The following is a 23620-nucleotide window of genomic DNA, read 5'->3' as shown; positions in this document are numbered from 1 at the left end:
TCCAACAATCTGCAAAACCCTGGAAAATATATATATATATATATATATACACACACACATGATGATATATATATATGATTATATATATATGATATATCATATATATATGATATCATATCATATAGATATCTATCTATATATACACATATATATATATGATGATGATATATATATATGTATATGATACATATATACAGATGACACCAGTTCCCACTGTAATTACATGAGAGATCACAAGAGAAAACTGCCCAGCTGAGCTCCAACAATCTGCAAAACCCTGGAAGATATATATATACATATATACATATATATTATATATTGTGTATATATATTATACATTATATATATAATATGTATACATTATATATAATATATACATATATATAATATATATATATATGAGCTCAACAATCTGCAAAACCCTGGAAGATATATATAATAAGGAATTTTTTTTAAGCTGTTAGTTTGTTTTTTAATATATTTATTTGCCTGTGCTAGGTCTTGGTTGCGGCACACGGAATATTCACTGAGGAATGAGGAATCTTTAGTTCTGGCACATGAACTCTTAGTTGTGGCATGCCAGAATCTAGTTCCCTGACCAGGTATTAAACTCAGGCCCCCTGCATTGGCAGTGTGGAGTCTCAGCCACTGGACCACGACTGAAGTCCCTAAGCTGCTAGATTTTGAGATGATTTGTTGTAGAGCTATAGATAACTGAAACAGTGACTAATGTAAAACTGTAAGCTCCGTGATGTTATTTTCCCTGTGTTCCTAGCTTCTAGAACGGTGCCTGGCACACAGTAAATAGAAAACTAAATATTTGTGGTGATGAATAAACAAATGAATAAACAGCAATATTACTGATTCGAGAAAATGATATGAAAAGCCACTTCTCTATTCAATACTATGAAGCAAAGGTGAAATGTTTGTCTTCTCTCACCTTAATAAATTACTTGAGCAAGCAAAGTTTTTAAAAAAAATCATGCTATTAATCATATCTACATTCAGAAGTGGGTCGTCCATTTGACCTACCTAAAAGTGGGTCCCTTAAAAAATAGAATGTGCAACCTACATATTTAATAAAGATCTCATTAAGGATGCTGTTTTAAAGGCTTTAGAATCTCTTAAAATCTTTTATCTTACCTTTTGTTATTCCTCCTGAAGCATCATGGTCAGTAACGAAAGGAAAAAATGTAACAAGAATAACCAAAGAGAACAAAAGGTGCTCATTCGCTTTGGTGACATTGTGATACATTAAGTGTTTTTTCATGTCTAAGTACCTTACCTGAACCCAAAGCTTCAGTGTGGACCAACACCAGGGACAGGAAGGCTGAAACAGAAATGACTGTATAACTAATAGATAATGGCCTGAAGCACAGAGTTCGTAAGAGTTGAATATTCTATGCGGGGGTTTCCCCACAGTAATAGAAATTTAAGTAATATATAGTAATATTATTATTATATATAATAATATATATATATAATAATGTATAATAACATATAATATTATATAATAATAATATTATATTATAGCATGGGCGGCTGCGACGGCGCACATAGCATGGACGAGAGGAGCTACCCCACGTACGAGGTCAGGGGCGGTGGCCGAGAGTGCCAGGCTGCGACAGCACAGGAGCAGCCACAAGGAGCTACCCCACGTCCGAGGCCAGGGGCAGAGGCCCAGAGGAGCAACCCCACATCCAAGGAGTGGTGGCTGCGTGGGAGCAGGAGGGTCTAGAGGAGCTATTCCACATTCAAGGTCAGGCGGGGCGGTGGTGAGGAGATACCCCTCGTCCAAGGTAAGGAGCAGTGGCTGTGCTTTGCTGGAGCAGCCGTGCAGAGATACCCCATATCCAAGATAAGAGAAACCCAAGTAAGACGGTAGGTGTTGCAAGAGGGCATCAGAGGGCAGACACACTGAAACCATAATCACAGAAAACTAGTCAATCTAATCACACTAGGACCACAGCCTTGTCTAACTCAATGAAACTAAGCCATGCCCGTGGGGCAACCCAAGACGGGCAGGTCATGGTGGAGAGATCTGACAGAATGTGGTCCACTGGAGAAGGGAATGGCAAACCACTTCAGTAGTCTTGCCTTGAGAACCCCATGAACAGTATGAAAGGCAAAATGATAGGCTACTGAAAGAGGAACTCCCTAGGTCAGTAGGTGCCCAATATGCTACTGGAGATCAGTGGAAAAATAACTCCAGAAAGAATGAAGGGATGGAGTCAAAGCAAAAACAATACCCAGTTGTGGATGTGACTGGTGATAGAAGCAAGGTCTGATGCTGTAAAGAGCAATATTGCATAGGAACCTGGAATGTCAGGTCCATGAATCGAGGCAAATTGGAAGTGGTCAAACAGGAGACAGCAAGAGTGAATGTCAACATTCTAGGAATCAGTGAACTAAAATGGACTGGAATGGGTGAATTTAACTCAGATGACCACTATATCTACCACTCTGGGCAGGAATCCCTTAGAAGAAATGGAGTAGCCATCATGGTCAACAAAAGAGTCCAAAAGGCAGTACTTGGATGCAATCTCAAAAACCACAAAATGATATGTTTGATTCCAAGGCAAACCATTCAATATCACAGTAATCCAAGTCTATGCCCCAACCAGTAACGCTGAAGAAGCTGAAATTGAACGGTTCTGGTTTTAGAAAAGGAAGAGGAACCAGAAATCAAATTGCCAACATCCGCTGGATCATGGAAAAAGCAAGAGAGTTCCAGAAAAACATCTATTTCTGCTTTATTGACTATGCCAAAGCCTTTGACTGTGTGGATCACAATAAACTGTGGAAAATTCTGAAAGAGATGGGAATACCAGAACACCTGACCTGCCTCTTGAGAAATGTGTATGCAGGTCAGGAAGCAACAGTTAGAACTGGACATGGAACAACAGACTGGTTCCAAATAGGAAAAGGAGTACGTCAAGGCTGTATATTGTCACCCTGCTTATTTAATTTATATGCAGAGTACATCATGAGAAACGCTGGGCTGGAAGAAGTACAAGCTGGAATCAAGATTGCTGGCAGAAATATCAATAACCTCAGATATGCAGATGACACCACCCTTATGTCAGAAAGTGAAGAGGAACTAAAAAGCCTCTTGATGAAAGTGAAAGTGGAGAGTGAAAAGTTGTCTTAAAGCTCAACATTCAGAAAATTAAGATCATGGCATCTGGTCCCATCACTTCATGGGAAATAGATGGGGAAACAGTGGAAACAGTGTCAGACTTTTTTTTGGGGGGGGGCTCCAGAATCACTGCAGATGGTGACTGCAGCCATGAAATTAAAAGACACTTACTCCTTGGAAGGAAAGTTATGACCAACCTAGATAGCATATTCAAAAGCAGAGACATTACTTTGCCAACAAAGGTCCGTCTAGTCAAGGCTTTTTCCAGTGGTCATGTATGGATGTGAGAGTTGGACTGTGAAGAAAGCTGAGTGCGGAAGAATTGATGCTTTTTTTTTTTTTTTAATTTTATTTTATTGTTAAACTTTACATAATTGTATTAGTTTTGCCAAATATCAAAATGAATCCATCACAGGTATACATGTGCTCCCCATCCTGAACCCTCCTCCCTCCTCCCTCCCCATACCATCCCTCTGGGTTGTCCCAGTGCACTAGCCCCAAGCATCCAGTATCGTGCATCGAACCTGGACTGGCATCTCGTTTCATACATGATATTTTACATGTTTCAATGCCATTCTCCCAAATCTTCCCACCCTCTCCCTCTCCCACAGAGTCCATAAGACTGTTCCCTACATCAGTGTCTCTTTTGCTGATGCTTTTGAACTGTGGTGTTGGAAAAGACTCTTGAGAGTCCTTTGGACTGTAAGGAGATCCAACCAGTCCATTCTGAAGATCAGCCCTGGGTGTTCTTTGGAAGGAATGATGCTAAAGCTGAAACTCCAGTACTTTGGCCACCTTATGCAAAGAGTTGACTCATTGGAAAAGACTCTGATGCTGGGAGGGATTGGGGGCAGGAAGAGAAGGGGACGACAGAGGATGAGATGGCTGGATGGCATCACTGACTCGATGGACGTGAGTCTCAGTGAACTCCGGGAGTTGGTGATGGACAGGGAGGCCTGGCGTGATGCGATTCATGGGGTTGCAAATAGTCGGACACGACTGAGCGACTGAACTGAACTGATAGTAATATTAAATTTAACATTAAAATATTAAATAAATATTAAAGCAAATATAAAGTAATATTAAATTTAAGTAATATATAGTAACATAGTACAAATATAGCCCATTTGTACTGTTTCTTAATTGAATAATTAAAAAGCAGCATCTGTTTATGAAAAGCAGCATCTGTTTATGTACTCACCAATTCATAAAAATTTATGTTGAACTATATTGAAAAAAGCAAGGTAAAAGGAAAATACAATTTAAATCTTACACAAAAATATACTATTGTGTAATAAGCACCACTGCAAATGAAACTATAATTACAAAATAAAATAATCTTCATTACATATTTCAGTGAAATTATTCATTTATTTGAATTATTATAGCTTCCTAGAAATGCAGGAAGGCATTTTAGGAAAAATCTGGCTATAATATTTCCCATACATAAGGTATACTAAAATAGCAAATTTGCTCAAAATCATTCTAAGTGGAATTTTTATGACAAAACATACATGTATTAAATTTAATCATTACTTATTCTTTTGAAAAAAAGAAAAAGGCCTGAGGCTTATTTTACAAATGAATCGAATATTACTTATTTTTTTTTCCTCAGTAGCCCCACTATTTCCAGATGTGAATGTCAGTAATCAATCCTATGGGTAATTACTTTTATTATTTTCTTTGGAACCAGAAGCAGAGTTCATTGTCATTCAGGTGGCATTGTTGCAGCTCTCTTTAAAAATGCACCTCTCCAAAGGTTATATTCTCTCAAATAACCAAGAACTCTTTCTGCTCCTCAAGACTACACTCCTATTTTTTCTCATCTCAGGAATTACTTCTCAACATCCAAGTACTAGCTTATCTCATTTTGACTGAATTCTTATCAACAAAGTATTCATCTTTATAGTGACCTACCCATTGCCTTTTTCCTCACAGGAAGTAAGAAGAATCAATTTGGGTGTTACCTGCTATGTACTTCACAACATTAATACATTAAACTTATAGAACCTCATCTCTGCTCAGGATTCTGTTCTTCTAACTCCTACAGTTCTTCCCAAGACACAGTTCTATTGTCGGAGTGCAGACAACGGCAAAGAAAAGCCACAGAATTAGTCACCTAAATGCGCTGAAGGTAAAGCTTTGAGTTTTTACATATGGACTTAAATCTAAGAGCTTCTGTTATTTCACCATTTCTCCTAAGAAGTAACTCAGTTCTATTATAATGTTCCTAAAGCAGAAGAAATGGAGTAGCCAGATAAACAAATGGATAGTCCTCTCAAAAGATTTAATGGTCTAAGACAAGTAAGCTAGAGTAGCTTTAAAGTGATGAGCTATATAATGAGCAATGGCTATTTAAGATAAATAAAATCATTTTAATCCTTTGTGTTCATTTCTTATATATTTTCAGCTTGTACCCAATAAGCTGTCCTTAAGCTCAGCCCCAATTCAGGGCGCTTTGTGCCACATCAGTTCAATCCCTGTAGGTATGAGTACAGAAGCTTCATCATACTAACCTGAACCTCCAGTATTTTAGAGCATGGAATAGATATGGAGGAGGGGATATCCGTGCATAAGCATTAGTTGGGACCAAGAAAAGCCTTCTGGCACAGACAGTAGCCACTCCTGATTGGCTAATGGTGAGGTGCTAAATGTTGATCATGTGGAGCTAAGGGGATTGCAGCCAGATCACAGGTGGGCAAGCTCGGCATTAGTGCCTTTTCACCGTATCTCCTAGCTTGTCCAAGACGTTCCAGTTTATGCCTCTTGTCCTAATGTAACTGGTGCCCTCTTCACTCTCAAGTGTCTCAGTTTGAGCAATAATTTACATGGTGACCCTATTTATGGCAGAACTTTGTGATATCCGCCCAGTTAGGCAGCTTTTCTGTATCAGCTTCCTGGATCCCAGTTCTGTTCATCCTATGGTTGGCCTCCCTGTGTCTTCCCCTAACTCTGCTAACCACGAACCTCCAGGAATTATTCCCTTCTTCCTTTTTCATGTCCCATAAAATTTCTCTCCTTCAAACTCCCTCAAAATTACCCTCCTATCTCCTATCCCTTTTCTTCTTTCATAGGAAACTTTAGACCCAGACAATGTTGATATTTAAACTGCACAGATGGTCAGCGCAGCACACTGGTCATTATTTTTAAAACATCCCTGATCCAGAGCTCATCAACAAAGAAGTCTCTCAGCCTGACTAAAGCAGTCTACCACAGCAGAGAAGGCCCAGATGTGTATTTTTCCAGAGGTCCACAGAAGATTCTCATGCTGAGGGCACTGAGTAGTCCTGGCTTCACACAGCCCAGGCACCTTGCATGCCATCGCACCCAATTTTTATAGTCCCACAGAGAAACAGCGAAGGTAGTGCTGCAGTCAGGGGCACAAGGTTTTCAAAGAGTTTAAATCTGGGCTCCAACATTTGTTAGGCCATCTTTTATAGATCCCTGTACTTCAATTTTCCTTGTAAAATATAGTAACAGTACTTCTCCTCCTACCAGTGGTAAATATTGTTAATACATGTAAAGCACCTAGATCAATGCCTAGTACAGTAATTGCTTTAAAGATGCTAGCAATTATTACCTGTTTTACAATTGAAGACACTGCCAACATCACATGGCTAGAGGTGATGCTGAGATCTACATCCAGATTTTCTGAATCTCAACTCCATGCTGTCTGTGACACCACTACTACCCAACACTCTCCTACACATGATACAAAGCAGTAATAGGCTAATCAATGATATGGGAAGGACTATATCATGCGACACTACATAACCACAGCCATATTTACAGCTACCTATCCACAGTGTAGATCTGAATAGTGAAGATGGCTCAGAAACAGCATTACTATGATTCAGGTACAGGTACTGACCTTTATTTGGTAAAGGAAAACAGTTTTGATGATTTACTGAATTTCTAAAACACAATTTTATAGACAGAATTCTTGTTTTCTTAAAAAAAAAAAAAAAAAAGGTTTTGAACCAAATATGGTCTAGGGATAGTTGATTCACATAATGAAACTGCATCTGAACACAGCTTAAAATCCTCCCATCTCCGTCAGTTTTTCTCTTCTCAGCGTTACAAAGGCCTCATTCCATCACCATGCTTAATTCCTCAGCACCTTCCATATTATTCCCAGGGGAAATTCCTGGGAAGACAGGGATGCCTGTCTTCCCTCAGAAAAACACTGATAACTTGAAATTTTTCTTACCACATTCTACGAGTATTCCCACAGCTCACAGAAAAAATATACCACTAGGACTTTAAAATCCTAAATTCTGGGCCTGACTATGTCATAAACTACAGAATAATCTTAAATAGGTCAGGAAACTTCCTCAGGCTTCTCATCTGAACTGCAAAAATTCAAGTCGAATTTGTTCCATCCTTTGTAGTTATTATGCATCTTCACAGTAACCTTTTGACTTAATAAAGCAGCATTATATTCATTTTATAGAGGAAACAATCTCAAAGAGGTTATGCAATCTACCCAAACTCCCAGAGGTAGTAATATTGCAGAGCTAAACTTACACAACCTTGCTGAAGACCCTAGTACTGGCTCACACTGTGCTCCTAAGTTTGTTAAATGATCGAGACAGCAATTTTCCAAGTCTTTTGCAGTGATCAAACGTTATATTTCTACTTGTAATTTTTTATCTCTTCTTTCAGCCAGTATTTAAATCGGAAAAAAACACATGTATTTGATCACCAAATTCAATTTACCATGGTTCTTTAACTATGCTTTAAAATTATCTTGTACTTTTACATTAAGTCCACAGAAAACTTATTTTTTTTTCAGAGAGTTTCTACCACCTGCCTCTCTGAAAGCTTTTGGACTTACCTGTTTGGTTGTCAAAGCAGAGGCTGACAAAATTTTATAAACACCAATTCTTGCTTGTATTTTTAAAAAGTTATTTTATATGTAAAATTCATTCAAAACAAAGTAAGTCTCCACTAGTTCTTTTTCCCTGGAACAGTAATAAAAATATATTTTCTACTGTTTTGTATCCAGTCTCCTGTCTGCCATTATTCAGGAAACATTGTTATTGGACTTCAATGTCAAGCGTCCCTTTCCTCAACAAAAAAAACTCACAGTCTTAAGAGTCAGGAAAACTCTTCCTTTCACTATTTCACAGGAAGAATAAACCAGCTACCTACACTGGAAGATGAAGCTCTGAATGTTAAAGAAAGGATTCAGGATATTTCCCAAGAGGCTACATGACCAATTTAAAAGCTGATGATAGATTTGCTTAAAATACAGTAATTTTTATTTACAGTAAATTATACATGTGCTGATTAGTCATGCTGATATTACGTAAGAACACAAACTAAACCAAAGTTTAACAGAGAGAAAAGTCAATCCTATCAGCCATCCTGAATATTCAAAAGAGTTCATAAATAGCAAGCTCTCACAAAGAGGTAGCTCAACACAATTGGTAATTTATATAATTAAACCTGCTACAAATGAAGAAAATAAACAGGGCATGGGGATGAGGACAGGAAAAGTCCTGTCAAGATTCTCTTCATTTTGATTCTATTGCTTTCTTGCCTTCAGGGGGGAAGATTTTGACTTCAAAAGTCACAAAATATTTGAGAAGGGAATTTACATCTTGCTGTTCTAGATGGTATTCTTCAGCTATTTTCTTAGCAGTCCATGTGTCTGGATAAAGTTTATGATTATTGAGAAGTGTCAATGCCTCTACAATGGAAATTTTGCCTTTGGGAATGTTCTTAACGTCCATCATGTCAAACTGATAGTCTTTCGGCAACCTGAACTCCTTAGGCTTCTGACGTGCTGTGGCATCCTTTACCTAGTATCAAAAGACAAAAACCAAAAAACAGGCTTTTAGGATGAGAGCAAGGATTTGACATCTACTTTCGTGCCTTGAATCTCTATTTTTCTTCTTCAAACAAGTATTACCCATGCTTCTCCAAACTACATTTTCTCTTTAAGATGAGTCTTAGTTTGATGGTGCTTTTGCCATATCACCATTTCACAACCATAGTTCAATCATTAGGTAGAAATCAATCAAATGGATACCATCCACTCACCACATTATTTCATATATATTAAAAGAATAACAAGTTGGTTGGAAACAATAAACTGCTTTAGGAGGGCAGGAACCTGATGCTGCTCTAACAGCTTACCTGACAATCTTCATTCTTTTCCCTAGTTTTGTATTCATATTCAGTTCAGTTCAATCGCTCAGTCATGTCCAACTCTTTGCAACCCCATGGACTGCAGCACGCCAAGCCTCCCTGTCCATCACCAACTCCCAGAGTTTACTCAAATTCATGTCCATTGAGTCAGTGATGCCATCCAACCATCTCATCCTCAGTCGTCCCCATCTCCCCCTGCCTTCAATCTTTCCCAGCATCAGGGTCTTTTCCAGTGAGTCAACTCTTAGCATCAGGTGTCCAAAGTACTGGAGCTTCAGCTTCAACATCAGTCTTTCCAATGAGTATTCAGGAGTGTAAGGAGATCCAACCAGTCCATTCTAAGGAGATCAGTCCTGGGTGTTCTTTGGAAGGAATGATGCTAAAGCTGAAACTCCAGTACTTTGGCCACCTCATGCAGAGTTGACTCACTGGAAAAGACTGATGCTGGGAGGGATTGAGGGCAGGAAGAAAAGGGGACGACAGAGGATGAGATAGCTGGATGGCATCACAGACTCAATGGATGTGGATTTGGGTGAACTCTGGGAGTTGGTGATGGACAGGGAGGCCTGGCATGCTGCAATTCATGGGGTCGCAAAGAGTCGGACATGACTCAGGAACTGAACTGAACTGATGGGACCAGATGCCATGATCTTAGTTTTCTGAATATTGAGCCTTAAGCCAACTTTTTCACTCTCTACTTTCACTTTCATCAAGAGGATCTTTAGTTTTTCTTCACTTTCTGCCATAGTGGTGGTGATCATCTGCTTATTTGAGGTAATTCATATTTCTCCCAGCAATCTTGATTCCAGCTTATGCTTCTTCCAGCCCAGCGTTTCTCATGATGTACTCTGCATAGAAGTTAAATAAGCAGGGTGACAATATACAGCCTTGACGTACTCCTTTTTCTATTTGGAACCAGTCTGCTGTTCCAAGTCCAGTTCTAACTGTAGCTTCCTGACCTGCACACAGATTTCTCAAGAGGCAGGTCAGGTGGTCTGGTATTCCCATCTCCTTCAGAATTTTCCACAGTTATTGTGATCCACACAGTCAAAGGTTTTGGCATAGTCAATAAAGCAGAAACAGTATTTTTCTGGAACTCTCTTGTTTTTTCGATAATCCAGCAGATGTTGGCAATTTGATCTCTGGTTCCTCTGCCTTTTCTAAATCCAGCTTGAACATCTGGAAGTTTATGGTTCACATATTGTTGAAGCCTGGCTTGGAGAATTTTGAGCATTACTTTACTAGTGTGTGAAATGAGTGCAATTGTGCAGTAGTTTGAGCATTCTTTGGCATTGCATTTCTGTGGGATTGGAATGAAAACTGACCTTTTCCAGTCCTGTGGCCACTGCTGAATTTTCCAAATTTGCTGGCATATTGAGTGCAGCACTTTCACAGCATCATCTTTCAGGATTTGAAACAGCTCAACTAGAATTCCATCACCTCCACAAGCTTTGTTCACAGTGATGCTTCCTAATGCCCACTGGACTTCACATTCCAGGATGTCTGGCTCTAGGTGAGTGATCACACCATCGTGGTTATCTGGGTCATGAAGATCTTTTTTGTACAGTTCTTCTGTGTATTCTTGCCCCCTCTTCTTAATATCTTCTGCTTCTATTACGTCCATACCATTTCTGTCCTTTATCAAGCCCATCTTTGCATGAAATGTTCCCTTGGTATCTCTAATTTTCTTGAAGATATCTCTAGTTTTTCCCACTCTATTGTTTTCCTCTATTTCCTGGTGGCCTACAGTCCACGGGGGTCACAATGAGTCGGACCCGACTAAGCGACTTCACTTTCACTGAGGAAGGCTTTCTTATCTCTCCTTGCTATTCTTTGGAACTCTACATTCAAATGGGTATATCTTTCCTTTTCTCCTTTGTTTTTGGCTTCTCTTTTCTCAGCTATTTGTAAGGCCTCCTCAGATAGCCATTTTGCTTTTTTCCATTTCTTTTTCTTGGGGATGATCTTGCTCCCTGTCTCCTATATAATGTCACAAACCTCCATCCATAGTTCATCAGGCTCTCTATCAATCTAGTCCCTTAAATCTATTTCTCACTTCCACTATATAATCATTAGGGATTTGATTGAGGTCATACGTGAATGGTCTAATGATTTGCCTTACTTCCTTCCATTTAAGTGTGAATTTGGCAATAAGGAGTTCATGATCTGAACCACAGTCAGCTCCCAGTCTTGTTTTTGCTGACTGTATAGAACTTCTCCATCTTTGGCTACAAAGAATATAGTCAATCTGATTCATTGTTGACCATCTGGTGATGTCCATGTGTAGAGTCTTCTCTTGTGTTGTTGGAAGAGGGTGTTTGCTATGACCAGTTCATTCTCTTGGCAGAACTCTATTAGTCTTTGCCCTGCTACATTCTGTACCCCAAGGCCAAATATGCCTGTTACTTCAGGTATTTCATGACTTCCTACTTTTGCATTCCAGTCCCCTATGATGAAGAGGACATCCTTTTTTGGTGTTAGTTCTAGAAGGAATTGTAGGTCTTCATAGAACCATTCAACTTCAGCTCCTTCAGCACTACTAGTCAGGACATAGACTTGGATTACCATGATATTGTAAATATCATCAAACCCAACAACTCTTCTTTTATGATCAGTTTCCTTCTTTTCAGTTCAGCTTTAAAAAATAGTACTTGTGATCTCATATCCAGAGGATTACATCTTAATCCAGAGGACATTTTTTAAGCAAACACTGCTGACCACTCCCACATACCCACAACTATTTTTGCTTTGGTTTCCATACCACCTCTCTCCTAGTGTTCCATCTGTCTCCGCAGTGGTTCCTTCCTTGCGGTCTATTCACTTCAGCTACCCTGTAAATGTTAGTATGCCCCCAAGTTCTGGCCCAGGCCCTCTTCTCACTCTACACATTCCCCCCAAGCAATCCCACCATCCCCTTATTATTATTATCCACACATCAATGACTGTCAAATATGGTCTCAAACCTTGACCTTTCTCCTGACTTTCAGATCCCAATTCCCAAATGACTAACTACATTTTTACTTGATAACCTATAAGTACCTCAAAGATCAACTTGTCTAAAGCTGAACTTGTCCCTTTTCTCTGAAAATACAATTTTGTCCCCATATTCTCTAGCTCAGGGACCAACTCCACCCATCTCTCATAGCCCACTTCAAAACTCAGTTTCTCTTATATTTGACATTTCCCTCTCCTCACTCATTACAACCAATCAATGATCAAATCCTGCTCATGCTTCTAAGTCCCTCTCAAACCTGTTCATTCTCTCCCAGTCACTAATTACCCTTGTCCAAGCCAATGTCTCTTACGGGAATTACTGCAAAAGCCTGGTCTCCTCTTAACTGGGTAAAATGCCTTTCCCTCCCTCCCTCCCAGCCCACCCTCAAAACTGCCCTCAGAATGAAGCAGATCTGAAGTCACTCTTCCACAGGAAACTCTTCAATGACTTCCAACTGCCCTCAGGATAAAACTCAAATTCCTTAGCAAGACAAATACAACCTTCATGATTTGGCCCCTACTGACTTTCTACCCCACCCCATTTCATCGACCCAGATTCATCCCTCATACTTTCTTCTAACTGTGGGTGTGTGCGTTCTCAGTTGCTCAGTTGTGTCCAGCTCTTTGCAACCCCACCAGGCTCCTCTATCCATGGGACTTCCTAGGCAAGAAAACTGAAGTGAGTTGCCACTGCCTCCCTCCTCCAGTGGATCTTCCCCACCCAGGTAATGAACCCAAGTCTCCTGCAGCTCCTGCACTGACAGGTTCTTTACCATTGAGCCACTAGCTCCTAACTGTACTGAACTCTAAAGGCACCACACACTCTCCTACCTTCATATTGTAACTCTGGCCTGAAACACTCCTAACTTCTTCACTTTCCAAAAACTCAAGTTTCCCTTATCTTCCTAGTTCTGTATCTTCTTACCACCTAATATATACTTTTTTAATCCAGTTTTCCCTTCTGATTAATATTAAATACTAAAATTAACATGACACTGAAAAAATCTGATAAATTCAACATCCTCTTTTAATTAAAAAAAAAAACTCTTAGCAAATTAAAAATAGAACAAAACATCCTGTGATAAAAGTATTTTTCAATCAGACCAAATCACTTTATTTTAATTAATTACAGGCACCCTATGCAAGGAAAGAACAGGACAGAATAATAGACACAGTAAGAGGAGAATTAAGTATAAACACTAGAGAGAGAGAAAATTGTAATTCCATTCCAATGGTATGAGAATATCTTTAGAAAAATATAAAAGAATCAACTGAAAAACAAAGAGAAATAATAACCTAGCAAAGCAGGCACGTGCAATACAAAAATCACTTTTTTTGTGTGACATATTAGCAATAAATAGTTAAAAACTTAGGGAGAAAAGAGATCTCATAGTAACAATCTTCCCTGTACCCTTCAAAGACTCAATAAAACAAAAATGTTAATTCTCAATTAATCTATAAATTCCAATTCAATTACACTCAAAATCAAAATAGGACTTTTCAAGAACCTGTTCATATGGGGAAAAAATGTGTGGCAAGAGTCAAAGAACTTCTGAAAAGAAAGAAGGATGATCATAACAGGTATCAAGATACTTTACAAAGTTTTATTAATTAAAATAGTATAATTCTAGTGTAGACATAAAAATTAAATAGAACTGATGAATCCGTTAACAGACTTATAAGTGTATGTATTAGCATTTTAAATGAGTGGGGAAAGGACTGGGTTATTCAATAAATTATATTTAGACAACTGACCATCCAGTTGAAAAGTTCTCCCTCACCAAAAACTTTATTTAATGTCAAATAAAGATTTTAACATAAAATATATAATCATAAAAGTACTAAGAAAATATAGAAGACTTTATGTTAGACTGAGTCCATACAATGAAAGACAAAAAGGCTAATATATTTCACAAAATTTTGAATAGCAATAGATAAAAAGTTGGACAAAAGTAAATTATTTGACATATGAGAGCCACAGCATCACTGATGTCTAAAGACATCACAAATCATTAAGAAAATTATGAACTGCCCAAAAGAAAAAGAGACAAACATAAATAGGCATTTCAACCTTTTCTTCACTATCCTTGCCCATGAATGAGTTTTTTCAGATTTTTCCTAATACCACTCCAAGAAATTTTAACACCACTGTGTATCCCCTAAGTATTATATTTACATTTCTATATTTTATACAGAAGTATTAAATGGTTTTTGTTCCCCAAGAGTTAATTTTAGAATGAATAAGTACATGTGAGAGAAACAATACCGAAGTATTATCCAACACCTGTCTAAATATAAAGAACACAAACATCAACCCCTATATATTTGTGTGTGTGTGTATGTGAACATCTGATAACCGAACCCTATAACTGTTGTAACAAGTTACAAACCTTACTTTACATGTGCGTTTTCTCTTCCCTACTTAAAATTATACTAATAACTATTAACGTATCTGTGCAGTTTATTGCCTATCTACAGAGAAAGACTTTGGAGAATTTTAGAATGAAAAGGGAATGGTCACTGGTACTTCCCTCTCCTTTAATCAAAGTCTTCTCCCTGCTTAGAAGCTTCCTGCCCCCATGAACTCATCTGGCTAACACCCAGCTGTTGTTCAGGCCACTTCCTCAGAAACCATCCCTGGTCCTTCTGTCTCAAACAGCTCCCTCTGATATGCTCAGTGCCTACATTTCCTCTTTACAGACTTCGCAATTATGTACCTGTGGCTGCTCAGTTGTTTAATGCCTGTGTCCCTCACAACACTATAAGCACTGTGACAGCAAGGACTAGAACTGCTGTGTTCATCACTGTACACAGAGCACTTGTGCCTGATATTTACATACAGGTTCCCACTCCCAGTTTATTCTGCCATCTCCCTGATTTTACAGATCTTATCTGAATATTTTCTTAAAAACAAACAGCCCACCAACAACACAATACTAAAAAATGTTCTGATATCAGAACATACCTCAAACCACTGAAGGAAGAGAAAATAGTATTAAAGCTCTCTCTTACTACTACTACTACTACTACTAAGTCACTTCAGTCGTGTCCGACTCTGTGCGACCCCATAGACGGCAGCCCACCAGGCTCCCCTGTCCCTGGGATTCTCCAGGCAAGAACACTGGAGTGAGCTGCCATTTCCTTCTCCAATGCATGAAAGTGAAAAGTGAAAGTGAAGTCGCTCAGTCATGGCCAACCCTCAGCGACCCCATGGACTGCGGCCTTCCAGGCTCCTCCGTCCATGGGATTTTCCAGGCAAGAGTACTGGAGTGGGGTGCCATTGCCTTCTCCAAAAGCTCTCTCTTGGTGTCATTCAAATGTCATTCAAGTGACCAACTGTCATTTGGTAGGAATTTCCTACCAAATCCTATAAATTCTGAAATAATAGAGGTGCATTCAAATAATCCTTTCACAAGTCTGTTACTTATTTTTTCACAAGTCTTTTAGATTTCAGCAAATACCTCTTGCTTAGACCTCTGTGCTTCAACTTTGCCAAAGCTCTGCATTCTGGTTCAGAAGCACACTGACACATGTATAAACATGCAGAGCCCTCACTCTCTTTTACTATTTGCCACACTTCTCTACGTGATTCTCCTGGAGCTCCAAGGAGTTATAATATATATTTACTTAATGAAAACACACATTACCTGCAAAGAAGACACGGGATCTTGGGAATCAACATACACGTCTTTTAGTAATGACAGCAGTTTGTCATCTTTCCTATCAATTTCTCCCTTAATTTCTGGATGGCCTAAGGAAAGAAAAAGAATGTTACAAATGTAAAAAAAAAAAGAAAATTTCCTATAAGATCCTAACACTTAACACAAAACAGTCACTTTTTTTCCCCAAAAACTTTAAAATTTTTGTTTTGCATTGGGGTACAGCTGATTAACAATACTGTGGTAGTTTCAGGTGAACAGGAAAGGGACTCAGCCATACATACACATGTATCCATTCTCCCCCAAATCCCCCTCCTATCCAGGCTGGCACATAATACTGAGCAGAATTCCATGTGCTATACAATAGGCCGTTGTTGGTTACCCATTTTAAATACAGCAGCGTGTACATGACCTTCCCAAAGTCCCTAACTATCCCTTACACGGCCCCTCCTACCCCGGCAACCATTAAATTCGTTTTCTAAATCTTTGAGTTGCTTTCTGTTTAAGACAGTCACTTCATTTTTTGCTTAATCAACATTCACTCGAACACAATAGGACGTGTTTTAAATGTAACTCATAATGCTAGGTCAAGTTCGGTGTCCACTGTTCGGCGAAGACGTCTAGAAAGTTCTCTCGCATAGGATTGCTTCTGATTCCTTGTATCATGCCGCAAAGTATTAAAGCCGGCGAGGGCGGGGTCAGCATGGGCAGACGCCGACACCTCCAAGGCTACGAAGTAGGCGGAGCCGCCGACTCCGCGGGAGCAAGGAGACAGTCTCAATGTCACCAGCCCGGTGGCGCCACCTTCCCGAGTTCGGCTGACCCAGGTGATTGCGGCTGACCCAGGTGATTGCGGCTGACCCCGGTCACCCCCACCACTGCACCGAGGTCCACCACTCAACCCACACCTGGAGACCGAGCGCCGGAACCCGAGACACCACTTACTGCTCATCTGCTCTAGCAGGAGGTTCTTGGTGGAGGGGTGCCTGGGAGCGGGGGAAGGCTTCATTCTGCTGATTTCCCGTCCCGCCCGGTTCTCTAGGTTGAAATTCCTGACTGCGCGAGCCACTGCAGCCCCCATTTCTTCACAACATGATGCCCTAAGTTACACCACACGTGGTTAAACACCGGCGCGGGCGACCTCCGGGACACACCGGAGCATGCGCACGTCTGGGGGTGACCCGCACTGGAGCTTCAAAACGCGCGCTAAATGCGTGCAGTTCGCCCCCTAGCGGTCGGGAGGGCACACGCCGCGTCTCCACCCAGAATATCTCAAAGGGAGCACCTCCCTCTGGGGCGGAGACATACTCCCACCTGCGGCTGCTTCCCGCGATTTGGGGCGGGACTTAGGGCTTGGGCACACCTTGTTTTTACGCTCTTCAGCCTGGTGGAGTCCGGCGGGAAGTTTTAAAACAGTTTTCTTGCCGGGATTTCCCCCAGGTTTTCTGATTTAATCCCTCCCGAGTGAGGCCTGGCGTTGGTTCAAGTTCCCCACGTGATCCCACAGTTGCAGGCTGAGAATCAAAGTCTAAGCAACTTGACCTTGAGTTCTTTCACAGGTCGGTGCAACCAGAGGAAGCCAATATAAATGCAATTAATGGCTAAAGGAAGGTTCTAAAAAAGCCATTTCCTCCTTTTATGAAAGGAAAATAGTGAAATTTTACTCATTCTCGATGAATATTTGTTCTGTCGCTCTTTTGTTTAAATGTCGCTTATTTTCCTGTCCCGTTGCCTGTTGCGTCTGAATCTGAGCCCTGTTCTCTTTTCCCAGAATCTTTTACATCGCGCTGTCTTAAAGCATTTGACCTCTCGATTTCCATTATGCTCTCCTTTTCCTTCTTTTTGTGTATTTTTAATGCTAATTTGGAGAAGGCAATGGCACCCTACTCCAGTACTCTTGCCTGGAAAATCCCATGGACGGAGGAGCCTGGTAGGCTGCAATCCATGGGGTCGCTAAGAGTCGGACACGACTGAGCGACTTCACTTTCACTTTTCACTTTCATGCATTGGAGAAGGAAATGGCAGCCCACTCCAGTGTTCTTGCCTGGAGAATCCCAGGGACGGGGGAGCCTGGTGGGCTGCCGTCTATGGGGTCGCACAGAATCGAACACGACTGAAGTGACTTAGCAATGCTAATTTGTGTTGTGTCTCTGTGCCATTAAGCATTGAGTCATTGCGTCATACCTTAGCCTATCTCTCCTTTGTTCTATACCTTTCTTATTCTTTTTAAGCCACGGAGACCTCCTTGTAATTTAGTGAAAGGAACAGCCAATAGGAAAAAAAAAAAACAACAACAACAAAAACGAGCGGTGTTACATGTTTTCTTAATCTTCCTCTTTGTCTCTCTCTCCCTCCCTCCCCCTCTCTCCCTCTTCCTTCTTCCTCTGAAAGGATTACAGTGTTGCTTTTATTTAAGATTCTTCAAAAATATTGTCATTAATTCATAAAGAACCCACTAAAAAGTGGCAGAGTTTCCAAAGTTACAGTATTTTTCAGACTGTGGCTGTAAGATCTGTTTTTAGGGTTCTCAGCTCTCAGCAAAATGAAGTTTAAAAGCAGTGAAATGAGACAACAGTAAGTTAAGTAATGATTTTTAAAAGAATCTCAAACTAAAGAAAGGGCTGTTTTCTTTAAAGAAAACTAATAAAATTATTGCATATAGTAATCATACCAAAAGTTCTACAAGGGACATAGCTTCCACCATTAACTATCATGAAATGTTCTTACTGGAATTGGTATTTGGAATTTGCAGAGGCTAAAACCAGTGTTCTCTGGTAGTGTTAATTGTGAAGTTATCCTGAAGGTGGCAGGCTGCTCCAAGAGTTCCATCTTTGAGACAAGCATGCCTGTAAGTGCTTTAGAGCACAGGTCTTCATATTTCTACCTATATACACCAAAACATTTTCCTTTGCTTCACACATCTGTGTGTTTCAACAATTATGGTAGTAATCCCATTCACTGCCTGTTAAAAATATTTTAAAAGTGAAAAATTCATTTTCATAGAAATCCACTGTACTTCTGGCAGCATGGAAAAGTAATGTGAGACAGAAGTTATAAGAAGTATAGGGAGCTATGAGAATTACCCACATGAAAGAATTTATTGAATTTCCACATTTAAGGAGACTTTGGATTCAATACATCTGTATCAGGTGGCTCAGACAATAACAAATCTGCCTGCAATGCAGGAGTCCCGGGTTCGATTCTTGGGTCAGGAAGATCCCCTGGAGTAGGAAATGGCAACCCACTCCAGTCTTCTGTCCTGGAGAATTCCATGTGCAGAGAAGCCTGGCTGGATACAGTCCATGGGGTCACAAAGAGTCGGATACAACTGAGAGAATCACACACACATACTGAGATTCAATATTTAAGGAACATCCAGTCCAGGCCAGCTGCCTTGCTGGCCCTGGAGTGTTCAAGTCCTCAAAGAGCAGGACAGAAGGCAGAGGTACTTGAGAAATACACAATTGCCTGTCATCCCTTGGGAGTCATCTAGAGATAAAACCTGAATCACAAATGCATAATTCCAGCCCTTCTTGTTAAATACGCAAATTAACATGAAGTGTGAACTCAAAACTCTCTCTGGGCTCATGTTAAGGTTGAAGTCAGGTGCCCATGGAAAGCATAACCAGGATGTTGCTCAGAATTAATCATCTCTCTGACTGCCATATGATGTATTTATATTGCTGAATATCCTAGGGTACCAATGAAGTAAACCTAGAGTCTTGCCAACACAATAGAATGTAAATTTTTTGAGGACAGTAATTATTATCTTTGTTCACTGCTGTCTGCATCTCACTGAACAATGCTTGGTACACAGCAGGTACTAAACAAATGTCAGGTAAATATTGGTGGGTGGTGGTGGTTCAGTCACTAAGTCATGTCCAACTTTTGCAACCCCATGGACTGTAGCCCTGCCAGGCTCCTCTGTCCATGGGATTCTCCAAGCAAGAATGCTGGAGTGGGTTGCCATTTTCTTCTCCAGGGGATCTTCCCAACCCAGGGATCAAACCCAGCCTTCTGCACTGCAAGCAGATATTTTATTGCTAAGCCACCACAGAAGCCAAGATAAATATTAAATGTGAGCAGGGGCTTCCCTGGTGGCTCAGATGGTAAAGAATCCACCTGCAATGCTGGAGTCTTGTGTTCAATCCCTGGGTTGGGAAGAACCCCTGGAGGAGGGAACAGCCACCCACTCCAGTGTTCTTCCCTGGAAAATCCCCACGGACAGAGGAGCCTGGCAGGCTACAGTCCATGGGTTGCAAAGAGTTGGACATGACTGAGCAACTTTCACTTCACAAAAATGAGCAGAGCCCTCGAGAGTCTAGGCCTTAGATAGGTTTCTACCTGAACACCAGCCCCTCTACCAGAAATGAGTCCTTATGAAAGTCACTCACTCTGGTTATGCTCACTTCATGTTAGAACTGGGACAATAGCAATTACCTAATGGATTTCGCACCATTTAAAAATATGAAGTGTCTGATACAGTGTCTAGCTCAGAATATGATATTGAGTATTTGCGTTGGTTTCCATTTTCCAGAGGAACAGAAAGAAGTTTGAAAAGGAGCAGATATTCTGAAGCCCTGGTCTATAGGTGAGTAAAATGAATAAAATAAATATCTGAAAGTAAAGTGACTCAAGTTCTTCCAGAATTTAATTTTGAAAAAATAGGTGTTTCAGTTTCTATTCTCTGATTAGCGTGCTCTGCATGCAGCGTTGCTGGGCCCATTAAGGTGGAAAATTGGGTGGGCGTCATTAGCTTGACACCAGGCTTTCCCTGGTATTGGCTGCAGAAAGAGTCCCTCCTTGCTTCCTTCCTTCTTCCTCAATCTTTCTCTCTCTATCTAGATTTTTACTTTCCTGCACTCCTTTCTTTCGGAGGAGGAAATGGCAACCCACTCCAGTATTGTTGCCTGGGAAATCCCATGGATAGAGGTGCCTGGAGGGCTACAGTCCATGGGGTCACAAAGAGTCAGACATGAGAGAGTGTGCATGCATGCCTTTCTTTGAACATAATTCAAAGGCATTCTGTGTTCTCCAAACCCACTAAACCCACATGGACAAGTGACTCAGGATGCTCTGGAAAGTCCCCAGAGGTTTCATTGACCAAACCCCAATTACAAGTGAGCAGCATGGCAGATTTGTGGAGGAATGGCTCATCCTGGCAGAGATGTCCAGGTTCAGATGGAACTTCTCCAGGCCCTGGATTCCAGTACCAGGGGCCAAGGAATTTGTGAGTCCAGCTGAGGTCATTTACCAGATTCCCAAACTTCACCGGTTCCATTGTGATGTAGTGTTGTGCGTTTGTGAGACCTAGAATATTTCAGAAAAAAAAATCCTGAAAACCAGAAAAAACTAGGCTCTGGTAGATCCAATATTCATATTGAGAAACTCTAGGTTTCATAGATTAGAATTACCAACCAGCAATTATACCCAGATGCCTACTCTGTGGCCACCAAACTTTTGGTATTGTATTAGTTTCCTATCACAACTAGCAAATTACTGCCAAATAGTGCCTTAAACTGGAGGAGGAAATGGCAACCCACTGCAGTATTCTTGCCGAGAAAATCCCATGGACAGAGGAGCCTGGCAGGCTACAGTCCATAGGGTTGCAAAGAGTTGGACATGACTAAGCACTGCACAGCAGCAGCAGTGCCTTAAAACAGAGCAAATTATAATCTTGCTCTTCTGGAGATCAGAAGTCAGAAAGCTGGAAATGGGTTTCCGGAGACTAAAATCAAGGTGTCAGCAGAGGTGTCTTCATGCTGGAGGCTCCAGAAGAGAATTCCTTTTCTGGTCTTTTTGGGCACTTCTGCTGCTGCTGCTGCTAAGTCACTTCAGTTGTGTCCGACTCTGTGCGACCCCATAGATGACAGCCCACCAGGCTCCCCTGTCCCTGGGATTCTCCAGGCAAGAACACCAGAGTGGGTTGCCATTTCCTTCTCCAATGCATGAAAGTGAAAAGTGAAAGTGAAGTCGCTCAGTCGTGTCCGACCCTCAGCGACCCCATAGCGTTTGACAACCAGCAAATGAATCATTTCATTGTATTATCTCCTTCTCTGACTATGACTCCCCTGCCTCCCTTTTCCCTTTATTACACCCTTATGATTACATTGATCCTAAATGTGATAATCCAGGATGATATCCCATGTCAACATTCTTAATTCAGTCACATCTGCAAAGTACATTTTGCAGGTTCTGGGGATTAAGAGATGGATGTCTTTGGAGGTCCATGTTCTGCCCAGCACAGTCACCGTCTTCAGAACATCTGTATCTACTTCTATGTCTATGATCAAATTAGTAAAATTCAAAACTAGAACAATGGATAGAATGGCTAGCATTCTTTGTTCAGCCCCATGATGCTTATATTCCAAAGAAACAACCTAGTTGTTGAAAGAATAAAACCATTTTGTTCAGGCAGTTGTATTCTTTCTTTTAGAGTTTGTCTAAGAGCCATGGTAAGCTTACTAGTAAATTTGTCAGTACCTTGCCAGATCTCTACACTGCACTGAGAAGCAATTCTTCTAGGGTCCCATTCTTTCACCTTCTCTGGAGCACCTATGTCTGACAAGCTTCAGTGAGAAAGAATATGTATGGGGTTAGCCAAAAAGTTTGTTTGGATTTTTCTGTAACATATTATAGAAAGCCCTGAACAAACTTATTGGCCAACTCCATTATCCCCCTTATATATAAAGCTGCATGATTGCTTTTCCTAGTTATGGCACCTTAGAGACACCGGAATTCTACCACCTTTCTCTCCTTCCCACTCAATTACTTCCCTCTCAGGTTAGAATTTCACAGTCACTCACCTATTCCTTTGTTTGCATTATTATTTTTTTTTTTAACCCTTTTCTCTATCTAATCCACTTTTAAAAGGCAGGTACTCTCCGGGAAAGCAGGCCATTTATGGAAGAGTTTATCAGTTCTTTGGACTTGAACTGGAAGCGGAGAGCTGTTTGAAAAGTGGGAGAGAGAGAGGGGGAGAAGCTACTGGAAAAAGTGGGAAAGGGAAGGAAAGAAAGGAACCAGAGAATAACCAGAGCAGAAAAAAGGCGTCTACAACCCTCCATGGGGCTGAGAAGGCTCCACATCCAGCTCCTCTCCCAGTAGTTTTTCCTTCTGCCAGTCTCCTTGTATAAACTCTTTATAAATGAACAATATTGAAAGAAACAATTATCCAAACCCGTGGGATGTAGGCAAAGCAGTACTTAAAGAAAATGTGTGTGTGTGTTTCTATTACATGTATATGTTAAAACTCTAGAAAGATTGACGGTAAATGAATTTGAGTTAAACATCCAACTCAAAAGCACGAGAAAAAGAATATCAATGTAAATCTAAAACATTTTTTAAAGAACTGAAGATAAAGCAGAAATTAATTACATAGAAAACAAAACCAAATAGTTCTTTGAAAATTTAAAAATCTGACCTATCTAAGTAAAAATAAAGGCACAAATAAAAAACCTTAGGGATTTTTTTGGAAAGAGTATGATCACAAATATAGAGAATTTTTTTAAATGAGAGAAAGTGATAGATGCAACTTTATATACAACTTTAATATATGATCTCCTCCCCTTGAGTGACTTACTTATAGCCAATGAAATGTGGGAACTGTGAATAAAATGAAGTAGGACAGGATAGAATCAAATAGGCATAGATATCCCCTGGGGAAGGAAAT

The 23620-nt window shown here is 40.4% G+C and overlaps 1 protein-coding gene and 1 long non-coding RNA gene across 2 annotated transcripts in view; one reads left to right on the top strand and one right to left on the bottom strand.

Annotated features, from left to right (window-relative positions):
* Window positions 1-8380: 8380 nt before the first annotated feature.
* NDUFAF4 (NADH:ubiquinone oxidoreductase complex assembly factor 4) lies at window positions 8381-17126 on the bottom strand. Its single transcript, XM_005892259.3, has 3 exons — window positions 16894-17126; window positions 15937-16040; window positions 8381-8946 (listed from the first exon to the last, which is right to left on the bottom strand). Exons 1-3 carry the CDS (start codon window positions 17027-17029, stop codon window positions 8659-8661), a joined length of 528 nt encoding a protein of 175 aa, XP_005892321.1. The 5' UTR covers window positions 17030-17126; the 3' UTR covers window positions 8381-8658.
* Window positions 16058-23620, top strand: part of LOC138989169 (uncharacterized) — a 34201-nt gene continuing 26638 nt past the window's right edge. The window contains exons 1-2 of the long non-coding RNA XR_011465380.1: window positions 16058-16794; window positions 20486-20539. This is a non-coding gene — a long non-coding RNA (uncharacterized lncRNA). The remainder of the gene's footprint in view (window positions 16795-20485; window positions 20540-23620) is intronic.

The sequence above is a fragment of the Bos mutus genome, chromosome 9 (assembly GCF_027580195.1).
Source record: "Bos mutus isolate GX-2022 chromosome 9, NWIPB_WYAK_1.1, whole genome shotgun sequence".
NCBI classification, from domain to species: domain Eukaryota; kingdom Metazoa; phylum Chordata; class Mammalia; order Artiodactyla; family Bovidae; genus Bos; species Bos mutus.
The sequence above is the reverse complement of the archived record's forward strand: the minus strand, read 5'-3'. Positions and strand labels throughout refer to the sequence as shown.

Coding starts and splice junctions, on each gene's coding strand:
- NDUFAF4 (XM_005892259.3), bottom strand. CDS start 17,029: ATGGGGGCTGCAGTGGCTCGCGCAGTCAGGAATTTCAACCTAGAGAAC. Junction 16,041..16,893: donor CCTGCTAGAGCAGATGAGCA/GTAAGTGGTGTC, acceptor TTCTTTCCTTAG/GCCATCCAGAAATTAAGGGA. Junction 8,947..15,936: donor ATCCCGTGTCTTCTTTGCAG/GTAATGTGTGTT, acceptor TTTTGATACTAG/GTAAAGGATGCCACAGCACG.